Genomic DNA, 18,106 nt, shown 5'->3' with positions numbered 1-18,106 from the left:
AGTATTGCTTCCTCTTCTTATTCCGATTATTATATGCTTAATTTTTATTTTCGCATTGCTGCGTTCAATAAATCGAATTATGTAATGGTGTAAGTTACATACACTTAAGAATCTGATGAGTTTATTTGATCGTCTCCAAGGGCCTTAAGTTACAATTCTGTTTTTATGTAATAATTTAAATAATTTTCAGTGAAATCGATATAATGATACAGCTCTAAAACAACTATTTAGAGAACCGCGGAATGTTTTGCATCGCTCCAATACTCATATAAACGTTCTTGTTTTTTTTTTTTGAAACTGTTTGATGATTTCAAGTCTTACACACACAATTTCAGAATATAATGGTGATTTAGAGAAAAATATTACCAATATGTGTAACGAAGGAATTTGAGTACGAAGTTTGGTTAGGGTTACAGACACTTACCTGCATTCTGACTATTTGTAGTATATTTTTACATAAACTCCACACAGTTATTATTACATACATTCATGATTTTATATAAAAATAAAAATATATTGTTAACCATAAATGCAAATGGGGTATTTTGAAAGTTTGATAAGTCAATTTGGATTTTTAGTATGTAAAAAATATATCGTATCATGTAAACTTCAAATAATGAAGAAGAGTTAGCGTTTTTTGATTAGAAAATTTTATTTGTAGATTTTTGCGAAGCATACGAGCACAAAATGTACAGATGTCATGACAATTAATTTAATTCAAAGTTAAACTATTCCCAGTTAGGCAATTATTTGTTTCATATTCATATTGAATTAAGGAACACTAACTAATTCACTAATTATGCTTGCTTGAGCTTCTTTGAGCTTTTCCATTTCGTACTCTTTTATGCTTATATGATATCATGCATGCGCCGTTGCACGTAATTTCATAAAGTCGTTCATTTTCAAATAAAAATAAAAAGGTTAAAACGTTTAAAATTGTTTATAAGAAAGAGATGACCTCATTTTATAAAATAGATGTTAAAATTTTATTCATATAAATGTTAAATAGTTTGCAGATAGAGGCATGCTTTTTGTTGTTGATTTTCACTTTCTATGGTTACGCTGGATTTAGATTTGACTTATTGTTTATTTGGCTTGAAATTTTCGTATGTTTTTTGCAACGTGTAGCCTTTGTGTGTATGATTTACAATTTCTATTATGTTTTACTTCGATATTTCACACAATTTTTATTAGAACAATTTTACTTTTACTACTCTTAATACAGAAATAAACTTAAAAACTATTTTAGCCTTATGCATATTATACTAATTAAAATTTTCTTTATTCATATTTTTGCAAATTTGCAAAAACTTCTTCCCTCTCTCTCAAATCTAACTGGCTCTACGCGAAATCGGCACATAAACTACTACCGCTATGTCAACTTGGCGACGCCAATGTAAAACAACAACCACAACTGTCGTAATATTCACTGTATCTGAAATGGCAATCAATCTAAATCACAAAAATAAAAACAAAACGCTTGCAAATTGCAAATTGGATATTCGCAAATGAAAATTCTATGAAATTTTATCAGGACTTTACATTGGATTTTTACTTTCGTCAATTTTGGACCGATCCTCGTTTAGCGTATAGAAAACGGCCTGGTGTAGAAACACTATCGGTTGGATCTGAGTTCATAAAAAATATTTGGGTACCTGACACCTTTTTTGTAAATGAAAAACAATCATATTTTCATATTGCAACAACAAGTAATGAATTCATACGTGTTCATCATTCTGGATCAATAACACGAAGTATTAGGTAACAAAAACAAATTAAATTTTTAACTATTTCTTACAGAAAGCGAATTTTTATGATTCACCTTTCTAAAAAAAAACAATTAAAATATCAATAATTTTTCATTTTAACTAAATGTCGTGTGATTTTCATAAAACTGAAAAAACTGAAGCGAAAAAAATGAAAATATTAAATTATTTTATTGCTGTCTTGTTCGGTGTTCAAATTTTTGTTTTCCTTTGTATATATCTATGTATACATATAAGTGTATTAATACTTACTAAATGTCGTTCTATGTGTTTTCTTTATAATTTCACTTCATTTACTGTTGTATATGATCAAAATGGGCACATAATTTCATTTGAAGTGAGTTCAATTGGCAAAAAGTATAACTTCTTATATACTACCATGTGTTTATACTGACTAAGGTATAGATATAACAAACAATAGATGTGATCTATATGGTTAAAATTTTGAAACAATTGTAAATATTATTTTCATGCGCTGTGTCTCTAAAGAGATGTTGAGCCAGTCATTTGAATTTATAATGAAAACAATAAAACGCGGAACCCTTACTATGACTTTTGAAACAACCATTCCAGAGCTTATAACAGTTTAATTCCCATAAAGCCAAGTAAAGTCTCTACTCAGTACCCTTATTCAATCCATACATAAGCTATTCTAAATTCTGGACATTTAATAATATTAATAAATGCAGTCTAATAGTCCTTTCACACAGCCAACTTAATTGATCAACCAATCAATTTTGATTGAGAAACCAGTTTTTGTCCTTCACACTACCGGCTACGCGATAACCGATCAGCTGTTTACTTTTAGCAGCGATATCTACCGTAGTGTAGCGTGAACAATAATTCGCAGACAAAGTGTACGTTTGTATATAATTACAAATACTGTGTTTGTCGCATAGTTACATTTCATTTTCAAGACGATTAAAATTCAATTAAAAATTAATGTAGATTTCTATAGTAAATCGATCTTAATCAGCGCTTTAATCGAGCAGATGCCAGTTAATTAATCAATTAGCTCCTGTGTGAAAAGGCTATAACTTTATTGTGAATATGTAGTACAATCGATGTGGCTTTCAAATCTCACAGTATACTTCAAACAATATCTGTTAGATGAGCAATTAAGGTCTAGCCACACCAATACAGATCAAACCACAATATATTTTACCGGTAGAGTGTATGGTGGATAAATAAAAAAGTTTAATGCCAGAAATAAGTTCTACAAATTTTCGAAACTTCAAAATAGACGTATTCATTTGAGTGAACGTGAGCAAGCTACATTATTAGTTTAGGAATCTCTGGGACCTAACCTGTTTGGTGAGGGACTACTTTTCAATGTATTTTTTTTAATAAGCCAAAAATAATCGAATTATAAAATTCAGTAAATTTTCTTGCTTTCACAAGGCTCTTTCGAAAGAGACATAGCGCATGAAATATTTGGATTGAATTTTTAATATCGTACTGAAAAAACTATCACACATTACACTTACTCATTACAAAAATTGAATATGCACAAATACTTTGTACAACAAAAATACTTTGTACAACAAAAATATGTAATAATGAAGAAAACGGTTAACTGAAACCTAGAAGGAAAAACCACAGTGTGCAGTGTATTTTACACCGTAAAAAGGTTTGCACTCTCTGGAGAAATATTTTCTACTACCTTTAAACAAGAATCTGTCCAAAAGATAAGAAAAAAAGAAATAAACAAAACAAAAGTGAAATAATTAAAATGCACAGAAGCAAAGAGCAAAATGCAAATTTGAAGGAATTCGCCACAACAAAGGACATGCATTGAAGATTGCATGACTTGGCAAATGCAAAGAGGATATGCAGTAAGCATGAAGTGAGCGTGCGCTAGTGTTATAAAGCGAAGAGGTAATGGCGTGTAAGTAAGTCGTTCGTTAATAAATGCTTGACACATACTCTATGCTCATATAATATAATCTTATGTAAATATACATAGCCACCCAAAATGAATATACAAAGCAAGACGTAACAGTAAAAAAGTATTGTCAATGCAATATGCGTGCATACGTGCATACACTGCTGTGTGTTGGAAAAGTAGGTGTAATTATGCATTATTTAGTTTTATTTGCCTATAAAAGCATTACTTATAATATATATTAATATATAATACTATATATAAATATATACCCTTACCAATGTATAAAGTATGCTAAAATAAGCACGCAAGAAATTTTATATTATATAAAGTTTATATATGTATACATAAAAATGACTATAGCAGACTGCATTATTTAATGAAAAGTAGCTACATATTTGCCAAACTTAATTTATATTTTCATTTAAACTCATTCTTAGCTTAGTGCAGCTTGCCAGCATAACTCACAAATATATTGGAAAATATTCAAATATGTAATTAGTTACGAATTAGTGCCCATTAGATTATCAATACATTACTTATATGCCACAAATCTATTAAAGATGAGAAACACACATATTTATAAACTTATTGTAAACAGTAAAATACTCCTTTGAACAAACCAATTGAACTCGCTGACTTTACAACTCACCTTTATGTTTGTAAATGAAAGCATTAATTAATATTAATATTAAGGAAAAAAATGTATATGCTTTAAATAAGAAAAATGATATTCAGATCGGCATTTGTTCTCTATGAAACATATTCGAATTCATCGAAAAATATGTATTGCATATCTACTAAAAGTAAAAAAAAATGACATGGGATATGATTTTCAATTATAAAAAATACAACTTTCACTTTTAATCATGCGATTTACTAAATAAAGTTTAAGTCAAAACTTAAAGCAACAGTTGAAAATACGCAGAGATCTGAATACCCTTTTGGTAGATTGTTTGTATGTTAAAATGCTTACAAATAATTATGCTTTAAATTTTTATTATTTCAAATATTTACGTAATAGATTTGCTATAACAAAACTTAATGTGAAAAAAACATCTTTATACAGTTAACTAATACAATATATTTTTTGAAAATTTCCTTGTCGGATATTTGCTTACAGATTAACAATTACCGCATCATGTCCAATGAATCTACAATACTTTCCTATGGATCGACAGTTGTGTCACATAGAAATCGAAAGCTGTAAGTAATTCTTCAATTTTTACTCATATATAATATGTATATTAATACATAAAGCTTATTCCATTAAGGTTATTTGCTTATATTTAAGTGTATGTGGCTAGTGGTGATAGTAACAATATATATAGACTAACACTTCTATATTAGTTAGAATAATGTGCAACGATATAATCGCGTTTTTAAAGATTAATGATTGTTTAAACATGGGTTCTAATTATTGCAAAAAGCTAGAATAATCTAATCAGCTGTGAAAAATATTATACAATTTTGTCTACATACGGACCTCGCGCTTTATTTTTTTGTTATATGTATAAGGAATTCTTTATAAGCCAAACAAATTTTAGGAAGTGTTATGTGAATATATGTAGACCTATAATTTCCAACAGATTATATGTATGAGTAAGGGTTTTTGTTTTTTAAATTTAAGTTAGAAAAAAAAACAGAAAACTTATACCTAGACAAGCTTTTAGTGAAAGCTTTTGCGCTTTATATCCAGTTGTAAACTTATTTATATCAACAGCACACTGAATATATACGTATTGCTCGAAAAACGTTACACAATTATTGTATTTTTATGTATAAATGGGTTTATTTATTGTGATAAAATGAAATCTGTTAAACTTTTAAGCTTTTAAAATAACTACGATTAAAATAACCAACATTGGTTTAATAACAATGTTAAAACAATGAGCGTTATTCGTCGTAAAGATGCCATCTACGAGTTTCGCCTAAAAAGGGGAAACACAAGCTTTATGAAAGCTCTAAATAGATTATCAATATTTGTGGTAGCTCCTATTGACTAAGGAAAAGCACAAATTTTACAAAAACTCCATAAAGACAATACATTTTTTTTAAAGCTTCTATCAAAATGTTTTGTCGGAAAACTTTGGAAAGATTTATATTTTTTCGAAATCTAGATTAATTTTTTCATTTATAAAAAAAATATATATACAAAGGGTAATTATTGTTTTTTATAACGTTTATCTTAGTAAATAAAAAATCTAAAGAACAGATAGCACTTTTGTTGGGTATGTTATCTGTAATATACTTACTTTCTAAAACGATGATCGAACCTATTTTATAGAAAAACGATTTTTTAATGAAGCTACTTAAATAATTCAAAACTATACTATCAATTTACTAAGTAATGAACGTTTTATTTTTAAATTACATTAATTATTAGTGTTTTATAATATCAAAGCAGTAAAAAAGAAAATGCGGATTACAGTCTCCCCATAGTGGACTACAAAAAATAGCACAACTTGTGTTCATATTACGGCAGGTTTTCGTTCAAAAAATTTTATATTTTATTTTTAGGCAAAATAAGTAATTTTTTTTTAATTTTTTCTCTTTTTACTTATTTGTATTAATTAAAATTTTTTATTTTTTCAATTACCCAAACCTAAATCATCAGCGTTTAATTGAGTTAGTACAAATATTCCTCACTTGAAACAGTTTAATTACAAATACATTCAAAATCAGCGCTCTTTTAGAAACTGCCATCTTCACTTTAGCAACTATCCAACAACCAATCGCAGTCTTCAAATTCATTACAAAGCTCTTTTAGCCAATTTTGCATTTTATTTAAATTATTTTTAGCATAAAATACATATTCTTAGAATTCTCAGTCACATGAAAATATCTTACAGTGCTTAGTAGAGATAGTAAATATAAACAAAAACAACAAGAAGAGAAAGAAAACGTATTGAAATTGGTTGGGTTTCGGTCGCCTTCTTTCCTTCAATTCTGATGACAGAAAGTGATTTAGTCGATAACAGTCCAGTGCCTTTACTATAGATAAAGACAATTTTTTGAAATTTTTTGTGATTGTGTTAGTACATAAATTATAAGAGTAGAATATAGTCCAAAACTTAGATAGCACCAATAAAGCCATATGTAACAATTACTTGGTTAGATTTTCAACAAACACATTTTTGTCATACACTCGTATAATATTAGGTTGGCAAATATCTCCCTTTCGCTTTTTAGCTCTTTATTCAATGCTTTATAAAAAGTGTTACAGTGATCGGATTTAGTTTAAATATGCGCCGTTTCGTTCGATAATCATCCATTATCCATTACTTCTTCATAAAACCCCCCTTGAATTGGGAAAATTCAAGGGCATTCAACCACGACCGTTTTCACTTGATATTGTCGTATGTGATCCATTTTTCGTCGCCATCAAGCTTTCTTGTGTATCCAGCCTTCTGCAGATGGTTTAAAATGGTTTGGTGACTAACTCCCATTTCCTGGCGATGTCACGAGATGTCACATGCTGGTCTAACTCGATGTTTTCCATGATTTGATCGGTATTCGTCGTCACAGGTCTTCCGCCGGCTGGCTTATCCATGGTGTCTTTGTCACCCGCTCTGAATCATCGAAACCATTCATCCGCAGCTCGAAGTGATAGAGTACCATCCCCCAAAACACCATTAATCTCACGGAACGTTTCTCTAGCGAATATGCATTTAACGAAGGAAAACTTTAAAATATAGCGAATTTCGCCGTTAGTGAACTCCATGTTTACACGCTTATAACTCTTGAATGCAATATCAAAACCAAACTAATCATGCATAGCGTCGTTTTGTAGGTTATGTCAAGACTTTCAAAGTATTGCCAGATACGAGCTATGTAGCGCTCTATACATAGCCGAAAAATTTAAAAGACAAAAAGGCGGAAGGGAGGTAGTATTTGCTAACCTAATATGAATATTAAATGGCAAAATAGTATATATGAAATGGAAAACTTACGGAAAACTTACTAGTTATTAAGAATCGGTATTTGCTAGGCCATTTAATCATCATTGCGATCATTTCTTATTTATTGCGTCTTCGTTTTATATTTATGTATGTTCGAACTTCAAAAGTAACAAGTGGCGTAGCCGTACTACGTGAACTATTTATATATTATAGGAATATCTTTTCCCAAAAAAAAAAAATATTACGAGCACTGAGAACCCCGGCAACTTAGTTTCAGGCAGCCTTAAAATGTTTTATTGAAACATATTTTTGGAACAATTCGATTTATTAATACAATATATATACCTTCCAACATTTCGATACTATTGTTGTCTTAGGCCTTTTACCTTAAATTTTCAAAAAGAAAACAATTAAAACACCTCCATTGCGACGTCATTTCCAGTGACCCCTCGGAAAAAAGGTGCGTCCGCGTTGTCAGCATAACTCCAGACAGGATCGTCCAAAATTAAAAAGCAAAAATAAGTGTGTTAGGTAAGACCATAAACTCGTGCTTGAACGAAGGAAAGACAAAAAAAAGTGAAAATTGGAGTTTTGGCAGACATTTTTCCAAAAAAAAAATAAAAATTTCGGTCAAATTTGCTTTACATTTTGTGTTTTTTTTACAATAGTTGTCATTTGAATAAGAAAAAAATCCTTCATTCAAGCACGAGTAAATTGCATCACGAACACCTGTGCAAAAGTTCATCAATACCTTCGAAAGAATGTAGCTCCGTAACTATTATTCGGATCGACTTGAAAATTTAGGACAATATTCTGAGATATTGTAGAAATTAATAAGCAAAAAAACAAAAAATCGATTTTTTCGGTTTTTTCCACGAAACCCATGTAACCCCTTAAATATAGAACTCCGTGTCGGCTTCATTGTCCTAGATTTCTTTCCGCATTTGCGAACATGACAAGCTGATAGGGTTTTCGATCGTAAAAATGTTCATGAAAAGTATATCTACAACTTTCATCTGATATCATTTAAATTTTTGACATCTCAACCACATTTTACGGTAACCCGAAATCATTTTATGGACTTCTTGCATTCTGAGCGTCGATTCTATATTTGGTGCGCATATGATCTCTATGGAATGTTAAATGTTTTCTTATTCCTGCGTATTTTTATGTACAAATATTTTAGGTATTCAATTAATATACATATATATCTATATGAATTAAAAAACCGTGCTAGTCATTATGCAAGGAATAACTTATTCAAAGTGCCAAATAAAGTCTTTAGCTATCTGTTGAATCTAACATATAGATTGATATAGTTATATTAGTATCATTTTTGCTGAAATTAAAATCGAGTGGGCCGTTGCAGTTCTCGCTAGGAAGTTTTCTCGATGATAAATGAAGTTAATATAAGAGAAGTAACAGGAGCATTTTAAGTGTATGTTTTGTATTATAATATAGTTAATTGATTTGTATAAATATAATGTATTATAAATGTTCATTTAATGTATGTGAAGTTCTAAACTTTTATATATCTCAAACACACATAGCTTAATTGAGGTATAGGTTTTGGAGTACAATGAAATAAAGAAAGAAAAAGCAATTTTAGAAAATAAATTTTATAATTTACTTGAGTGATTTGTCATAATCAAGAAAACTGCTTTTATGTAGTCCTTGAAAAAGTTAGCGTAGCAATGTGAAGAAAGGTTTATCGTATTATTTACTAAAAGAGCATATATCCATATAATGTGTCATACACGTTACCCAATTCACAGTCCAATGAAAGTTGAGTGTCTGAACGTTTCCAACGCATGTAAGTGCACTTCATCAGATAAATATTTTTTCATTTGATTTCGCTTTATTTAGAGTTTTCTATAATTTTGTGCTTCGCAGGATGAAAATGAAATTCTAATCAAGTATATTTACAACTCCACTACTTGAAATAAACAAATATTTAATTATTGCTTACGTTTAGTTTGTCATATTTTATTACTTTTCTCACTTTCAATTCGAACATTATTCAAGTATCACTATCAAACGTTCAATCATTTTATTCGTAATCAGTACTTAAGTCATATAAAAAATCTAGATAAGCTTTATTTTTGCAAACCGAAATCATGAAGAAATTTAAACAAATTTTCATATTATAACCACAAAACTAAAGTTAAATCGTTATAAACAAATACACTTAAAAAAAATTCAATTGACCAAAACAAATTGGGAAATGACCTCTTTTTGTATATATATGTATATTATTTTGTAATATGAAGTCGGTTACACGATGCGAGATATCCGTTACTTCTGGAGAGATGGACTGAGTAGTGTTGGCATGAGCAGTGAGGTCGAACTACCGCAGTTCCGCGTTTTGGGACACAGGCAGAGGGCGACCGAAATAAACCTAACTACAGGTACCCCAAACAAAACAACAAATATTAAACTAATTATAAAAAAAAATAAAAAAAAAAATTAAAAAACATTTAAATGAAACATACAATCTCAAATATTCAAGCATTCAATTTAATGTATAAATTTCATTTTGTTCGTAACAAAATTTTTTCCAAATAAACAATGCAATCATTAGACAATTGCGTTTTTTTCTGTACAATTACGTCACAATACACACATACACGGAAACATCAAAACTATTCGATTCGTTTTTAATCGTATTAAGTTGATAAAGTGTTTAACAAACATGTTATATGTGTACAATATCACCACAAATCACTAACATATCACCATCACAATTTCACATATCATCACTTTCATACATACATACATACATACATATCGTATAATTTCAAATTATTCATGCCTACACATGTCACGCTCACATTCATTAACTTTTGCATCTTCATGTCACTTGTTATTTCTATGCATCAACCTGTTCAAGCCCATATGTCATATGCCCTACGTATACATCGTGTGTATGTACGTTCACAAGTTAAGCAAAAGCAGTACTCATTTAAGAACATTTACATTTTTATCGAAATCATTGTTAAGCATATTCACTTAAACATCTTAAAAATCTTATATTTTTATTATTCAGGCGCCCTTTTATTGGTTTCGATGTACACCAACATGAACACCTCTTCCTATGTTCCATTTTTATGTAAACCTTTTCGTTGCTCTCACTTCAACTTCTATATATATACATATATGAATATTGCATATTGCATTACATATATCTGCATTTATGTGTGTTACTCATTTCACATACATCCATAAGCTGTTTTAATATACATTTACGTAAATACATACATACATAAGTGGCGCTCAGTGCAAAATTGTTGTGCGGAATCGGGAGAGTCAGTGCTTCGTTTTAATATATAATAATAACAGTAATTTGCTTATAATGTTATATTTTAAATATTTTTTAAACCACATTAATAGTAAAATATAGATAAATAAAATAGACGTTAGCCAACAATTGTGGCTTAATTGGTGCCTGGTTGATCCAAAAATGGTTTAAGATATTTGTCCATTCCGACTGAACTAAATTTAATTATTTAAAGAACTTCTTCTTTCACTTCCGAATAAAGAAGATCTCAAAAAAATCAGCTGCTTAGCATCTACTAAACGTAAGATATTCAACAATGTGGAGGTAGTGAGCCTGAAAATTATATTGTTATGCTAAGATGTATGCCTTACTACTTATAGTTTGGACAGCTTTATAATAGCTGTTGTGAGATCCTATGTTTCAAAGGGCCTCACTTTGTTTACTTTGTTAATCAGAGGGTTTAAGATGAGTTTAAGATGATTAGCCTTCTGAATCCGAGCCTAGTTCCGGGGCTGCCGGTTTCGCTTCTAGGCGGGCAGTGGCGTAGGAGTTTCCTCTTCGCAGGTGCTAAGTTTATACCGCCTTTACTCGGCCGTCTGAGTCTCGTTCGTAGTAAACAGAGGGTGCGGTGGGAACCCTATTTGCCCATTTTTGATATTAAATGGGCCCCCAATGAGCTAAGATTCTCATTATAAATAGATCGAAAACTATTATTACTAATATAAGCTGCATCCACTCATTTATGCTTGGAGAATCGAACGAACTATATATTCCAAAAAACTGACAGGAGTACCTTGATCAGTCATGTCCTTTTAATAGCCACTTTATTTCGAGTAACGTTCAAGCTTTACGTTTCCTATAGACCGCCATATTTTATTTCAAAATTATTCTTTGAAGAGATATTCTCATATTCTCTTGCTTTTAGTAGAATGTCCAAATCTTTGTTGTTGCTCTTAGATATACATTTTGTTGGCTCGAAGATGGCTTACGTAATATAAATTAGAATATAAAATTGAGATTATGCAATACAAAGAATTAGAAAAGTTACTATTAGCTCAGCGCACGCTCTCTCAAAATAAGATCTTTTGTATTGAATAGCGAAAATGCTCTTTGCCGTAAAGAAAAAACTTTAATTTTGACAACTCTCGTACTCGAGTGGTTTAAGATTATCTTATTTAGAAAATCGCAATAGTTAAATAAGTAAAAAACCGTTAAGAACAAATAATCAAAATGAAAAAAAATTTAATATATTCCATATATAACAACCGCTTCTCGACTACTACTCGATTCCACATAATCAATTTTGTCAATCACCAAATTTTGTGTTTACTCGCAATGCAAATCTACTCTCACACTATTTACTTCGTTCTCCAAATTCTATCTCTCGCTCTCTTACTGTCTCTCTATCTCTCTTACTCTAAATATGAATTCTTTAAAATTCCTTAATGTGATTTAGTTTTGTAAAAATATTTATTTTCGTATTACTAACCAAATTTAAATAAACAGTGTGTTGTCCCATTTATTCTATTTGTTTAATTTTCTTTTCATTAATAAAAATTATAAATTATAAATTATCAATTGTTGTCGATCATTTTGTTTAGTGTAATTTGAGAATTCGTAATTGATTTTTTGTCGGTATTGCACTTGTTTTTTCTTTATTAGTATATTTTTGTGTTTAATTTGTTCGGAATAGGTGCAAATTGCAGCAGGATAAAATTGACCAATAGCAAAGTAAAGCAATCAACGAAGATAGGTTGTTATCTTTTATTTTCAATAAGCTCAAGTCTATAAAATGATAAATTTGGTGCGCCGAAATAGAAGCGACTAAGCTTTTTATTTCAAAACCCACCATTATACTGCCTTATTAATTGAAAACTTATAAACTGTCAAAAACTAAATATTTAGTACAAAAATAAAACTATGGATTCGCAATTGCTTGGGTAGGCTTGGTATCAGTTTTTTTTTTGGTTTGTAAATAAATAAGCGAAACAACCAAACTGTGAATATGTCATCCACAAAAAGGAAGAAATCTATTTGCAAAAATTCAAAAATGTAAAAAGCAAGTAGTGCTGCCGCTCGCCAATTTATTTTATTAAATGCAACCGCTAAAATAATAAAAATATATGTTTATAATATAATGTATATGAGTAATTAAGAGCCGAAAAATAACACCAACGAAAAATCGCTTACAAATTTAAACTCTTGAAGCTAACGCTCCCATTCAGTGCACAAATACACACACACACTCTCTAAGCATAGGCACACACACTAACTACTACCACGCTCACGATCAGGTTAAACTTGTATTAAAGTACACAGCTGGATCTTGAAAATATGAAATATGCGAACACCAACCTACATATACATATATGCTAGTATATAAATACTTACCTTCCTAAGCGCCTACAACAAATTTTCTGCGTAATCTATCGCCTCTACTATCGCCTCTAACAAATATTCATTGAAGTGTATATTTTTGCTGAATATTTTCGACTGCCTTAAAACTCAATGCAATTGAATTTTTCGCTGCGAATATTTGTACATATATATTATCTGATTACTAATTAATTACAGGCCAGGTATGACAAATCATGAGTAAATAATTTTTTATAAATATATTTGTAAAAAGTGATATTCTCTTTAGCATTTGCGTATAGCGCACTGTATTTATAAAACTATTATATGTATTTATCATATTTATAAGACTCTATGCATATTATTATTTAATTGTAAATCAAGAGAGTTATGTAGGGTTACCAAATATATTGCTACTTATAATATCAAACAGATGTCAGGGGTCATCAATATGTACGATATAAAACGTTATTTTAAATGTTTAAATTAAATGTTAATTAAATGTCATTTTAAGAATATTTGAAAATAATATTCCCTTGCTGAACACCGCTCAAATACACCGCTTATAATATACATTTGTAGTTCATTCTTCAGAAATGGAGATCAGGCGGTTGTCATTTTTCTAAACTTTTATTCACACTAAGCAACAACAAATTTGTATTCGAAGTTATGTAAATTTGAAGGGACATTTTTTTCAATTTAGAAACAATCCTTGGTGTAGGCAAACTTAGCTATGTTGATGTTCTAAGTCTGCAGGGACCACACTAGACCAAATGCTACTGAAATATAACATTAGATCTTTGTTCTTAAATGTTTAAAAAACGTGTGCGGATCAGAATTTGATGGTATGGAAAATAGATGATCTATATATGTCTCTAAATTGGATCATTAAGTGACAGTTGACAGCCTGTGAGATCTGGCGAAAAGAAGTATGTGGCGTACCTTTAACGCTCTATCGATTGGGAATATTTGCTGATTCGATGAATAATATTGTTTCACAATATTACAAACAATTAATTTCTGTTCCAATATCTCTAAATTCAAATGAAACTTTCTACTTTTTTGAGGTTTACTTTGAATTCTTTGGTCATCTGTTAAGGAAAATTTTATTGTACTTGATTACCCTACTGAGCTAAAAATGAGACAGTAGTAATAATAGTTCATTAATGTTACTTATTCAATGACCTTCTAATAAGTTGAATTTTTTTGTCTTATAAGTTTCCCCTTGATTAATCGAACAAATTTCAATCCGCTTCTATACTGTTTGAGAAGTAATTTGCTGTTGGTCGCAAAATAAGATCTAAATCATGTCCTGTATAGGTTTTAGGATTGTTGCTTAGTGTGTTTTTGATCACATAGGCAATATAATAGAAAGTGTACATATCTTTAATAATATAGCTATAAAAATATTTTTTTTTTACTAAGTTAAAAAAACGCAAGCACAAAGTTTAGAATAATTAGCTCATATCAAAACGCTAATGGATTACTATTTATTATAGCAAACATTTTAATAGCAAATGAAAGAGATTGCCTTAGCGGAGTTCGTGAATAATAGACAGATGATAATTTCAAATGGTGTGTTAGTGCTGAAAAAATTATATTATGATATTTCCTGTTTATGCTTACTGAGGGCATTACAAGGCGTTTTTTATTTTAATAAATATCTATATATAAATAATATACATAGTATGAAAACATGCTATGAACTTGTTAATAGTCTCACCAATTTATTCTTTGTTTATGCATATTTTTTCGATCTTTACCAAATAACAATGACCACTGAAACGAACAAACAAAATCCAAAACCTAAAAACATTTCGACTACATTAACGTTGGAACTATGACTTAACGAACAATAAAAAATCATTCGTACATTATAACTTTAAATTACATTAATATTTTTTTTTTTTTTGCAAATTAATTTTTATATTAAAAACATATTTATTTGATACTTGATGTATGAAATATTATAATATTTATAAATCACTTAATACTTATTTCACTTTCATATTTAAATAATGAAATATAATTTTTTGTGTCACAACTCATATAAATTTATGCCCCTCTCATCTACGCAATGCTAATGTACATACACACAAACTATTGGACGGTTTCGTACAAAATACAAATCTCATAAAACATGCGTATTCTGCATTCATTCGTACGGCGACATGACACACGACTTACTCGCATGACATATACCAAAAAAAAAAAACAAAAAAATTAAAATAAATAAACAAACAGTCGGCTATACAATGCGTGACATTCGTTATAAGTGGAATGAAGGTCCAAACTCGGTTGGTGTTTCGAGTGAGGTATCTCTGCCCCAATTTAAGGTCTTGGGTCATCGTCAGAGGGCTATGGAAATCAGTCTTACAACAGGTACCTGTAGACGGATACCGATTTTTCCTTTATTCCAGCTATATTTTTATTTCAAATCCAATTTTACTTTAAATTCATACATTTCTTTTATTACATACTACTATTTTCTACAGTTAGATTCCATGACTTAAAGCATACAGTTATATTTTAGTTGTGATTTCGATTCGATTGTCATAATTTTTTATTGAAATTTATACATGCGATTGAAAAGAAAAATATATATAAAATTTTAATATGAAACATATACGATGCAAATTGAGTATAAAAGTAAACAAAATACAATTGAGACAAATTAGAGAATACAAAAATATGAAAAAACGTTTTTTGGTTATTCAAAATTTTTTATAAAAACAAAAAGTCATTAAACAACTAAATTTCAATTTAATATGTATGCATATATAGTTCCACTTCATCTGCGAGTGTAAACAAATAATAGTCAACAGCATCCTGGTAGAGGAAAGACATACCACCATCTGCCATCTATGAAATTTATTTCGTCCACGCCAAATACATTTACCATGTTTTACCTCAAATTAAGTAGTAGTGATCGAAACGAAGTGAAAATATAAATTGTACAATTTGTAGTAATCCCCGTTAAATTCGTAATATTTACGGTCGTATTCGAAATTATTTCTTTTTATTTTTTATTATTTGATACGTCACAGTTTTCATGTATCTTCGCTTTCACTGGCAATTTCAATCCAAAATTCCAACACAAATTAAGCTCAAACTAAGCAATCTCACAAAAACTGTAGTTTCTGCAATTTTTCTCACGAACTTGTTAATCGGCAAATTCGAGAAGTATTCATAGCATGTCCTGAGATTTATTAAATTATGGATCTTTCATGTCAACTCTTCTCTTTCATCGAAAACGACAAATAAAGTTAATTTAAATTCACTAATGTGTGCAATGAACAAATTATACTTAATTGCCTTAAACTTTTTCTAAGGATCGTTCATCGTATTAATATAATGGTTCTTATGAATTACTAGTTGAAACTTCCTTTATAATCCACTTATACTTTTAGTAAAATTATTCACGAAATTTCTTAAAATGCACACATATTAAAACATAAGTTATAAGCTTAAATTCATCCGAGAAGAGAATCTTGAAGATTTTTTTTTTCAAATACACAATTGGCTAATTTCACCTTCCTGCCTTATTAAACAAAAATATATAAAACACTATTCATAAAAGTCCACAAAAATTGGCTTGTAGAATTTATATTGAAACTCGGCCATTGAAATCTACCCGTAGTTACATATTTAACTCATGAACAAATTGTGCTTTAAACTGCTTTAAAACAATGCTTTGCTTACCGGAAAGTAAGACACAAACAAAATATGCTCCAAATGCATACCTTCATATCATACATCGTTGTATAATGTTTGTCACTCATCCAAAAAAAAAAAAAAAAAACAAAAACAACACAGGGTTTTATAGCAACCCTGAATCGTTTTACCCGATCCGACAAGGTGCCCTCAAGAAGGCTTCTTCTCACAGTTAATGGCGTGACCCAGAGCTCCTCATGGCTTATGGCTGGGTTACCGCAACTCACTCATGCATTGTTGAACAAAGAGCATGAGAGTAGGAATTGAGTGTGGTAGCCCAGCTAAAACTGGAAACCAACCGTAATCTACAAGACAATGTATTGGATATACCGTGGCATACAAATAGAATCTGCGAGTAAAATAAACAGAGCTTAATGCTAAGTAATCGGCTTAGAGACACACTTTTTAAACTCTAATTTAATAAAGTTATTGCGAGAGTAAAAAAATAGGTTACGTTTTGCTCTTGTTAGTTTTTAAACCCTGACGTTGGTTCGTGGAATTAAAGAGTAGTGGTATTTATGACTAAGCATCTCAACTTCGTAGAGTTGAAAGCTTCGGTTTCTGATTAGTAATACGCAGAATACGATTCATTTAGGTAGAGAATCAGCTTTTTTCAAATGCGCGCAAGTTGTACATAAATTTAAAGGTAAAAAGCGTTTAAGTTTAAAGTTCAAATAAGGAAACAAAGTACATAAAATTTAGCATTTCTTATAAATCATTTTTTTTTTTATTAAATAAAAATAGTATTTAAGCGATATTAAGAGTTTTCGGATGTAAGATCGTTTAGTATATAGTAGAGGTAGTTTTGTTTTTTTCGTAACACCAACGTCGGGTTATGTAAGTGCCTTTAAAAATACCTTACATGAAATCAAGAATGTAGTGTATTCATTTATTATCGAGAAAACAAATTGGATAATTAATTTTCAACTAAAATTAATAAATTGAAATGAATGGAAAATGGTACAAAAAATATGTTTCGAATATTTGACTTTTTGTTAATATCTCAAGTATTCTTCAATGGCTGTCATTTCGAAAGGGCTTACTTCTTATTTAAATAAATTCTCGGATATTCATAAGTAGAAAGAGCCTAATCTCAAAGGTCTCAAAACATAACTTCCATTGGTAAACAAATGATTTCATGCAAGGTATTCATGCTTCGGCATAGCCAAAGCCATTAAAATTTTAATTTAAAAATTGTTAGTTTATA

At 29.7% G+C, this 18,106-nt stretch overlaps 1 protein-coding gene across 4 annotated transcripts in view; it reads left to right on the top strand.

Moving 5' to 3' along the window:
* LOC105218572 (gamma-aminobutyric acid receptor subunit beta) overlaps positions 1-18,106 on the top strand; it is an 84,963-nt gene that overhangs the window by 44,132 nt on the left and 22,725 nt on the right. For 2 of the 4 annotated variants that reach the window (XM_054229471.1, XM_054229469.1), the window contains exons 6-8: positions 1,535-1,761; positions 4,775-4,857; positions 15,430-15,567. In XM_054229471.1, coding sequence (XP_054085446.1) covers positions 1,535-1,761; positions 4,775-4,857; positions 15,430-15,567 — 448 coding nt within the window. Of the gene's footprint in view, positions 1-1,534; positions 1,762-4,774; positions 4,858-9,823; positions 9,962-15,429; positions 15,568-18,106 lie in introns of all 4 variants that reach the window. The other 2 variants (XM_054229472.1, XM_054229470.1) reach the window with 1 other exon arrangement.

The sequence above is a fragment of the Zeugodacus cucurbitae genome, chromosome 4, assembly GCF_028554725.1.
Source record: "Zeugodacus cucurbitae isolate PBARC_wt_2022May chromosome 4, idZeuCucr1.2, whole genome shotgun sequence".
Classification (NCBI taxonomy): domain Eukaryota; kingdom Metazoa; phylum Arthropoda; class Insecta; order Diptera; family Tephritidae; genus Zeugodacus; species Zeugodacus cucurbitae.
The sequence above is the reverse complement of the archived record's forward strand: the minus strand, read 5'-3'. Positions and strand labels throughout refer to the sequence as shown.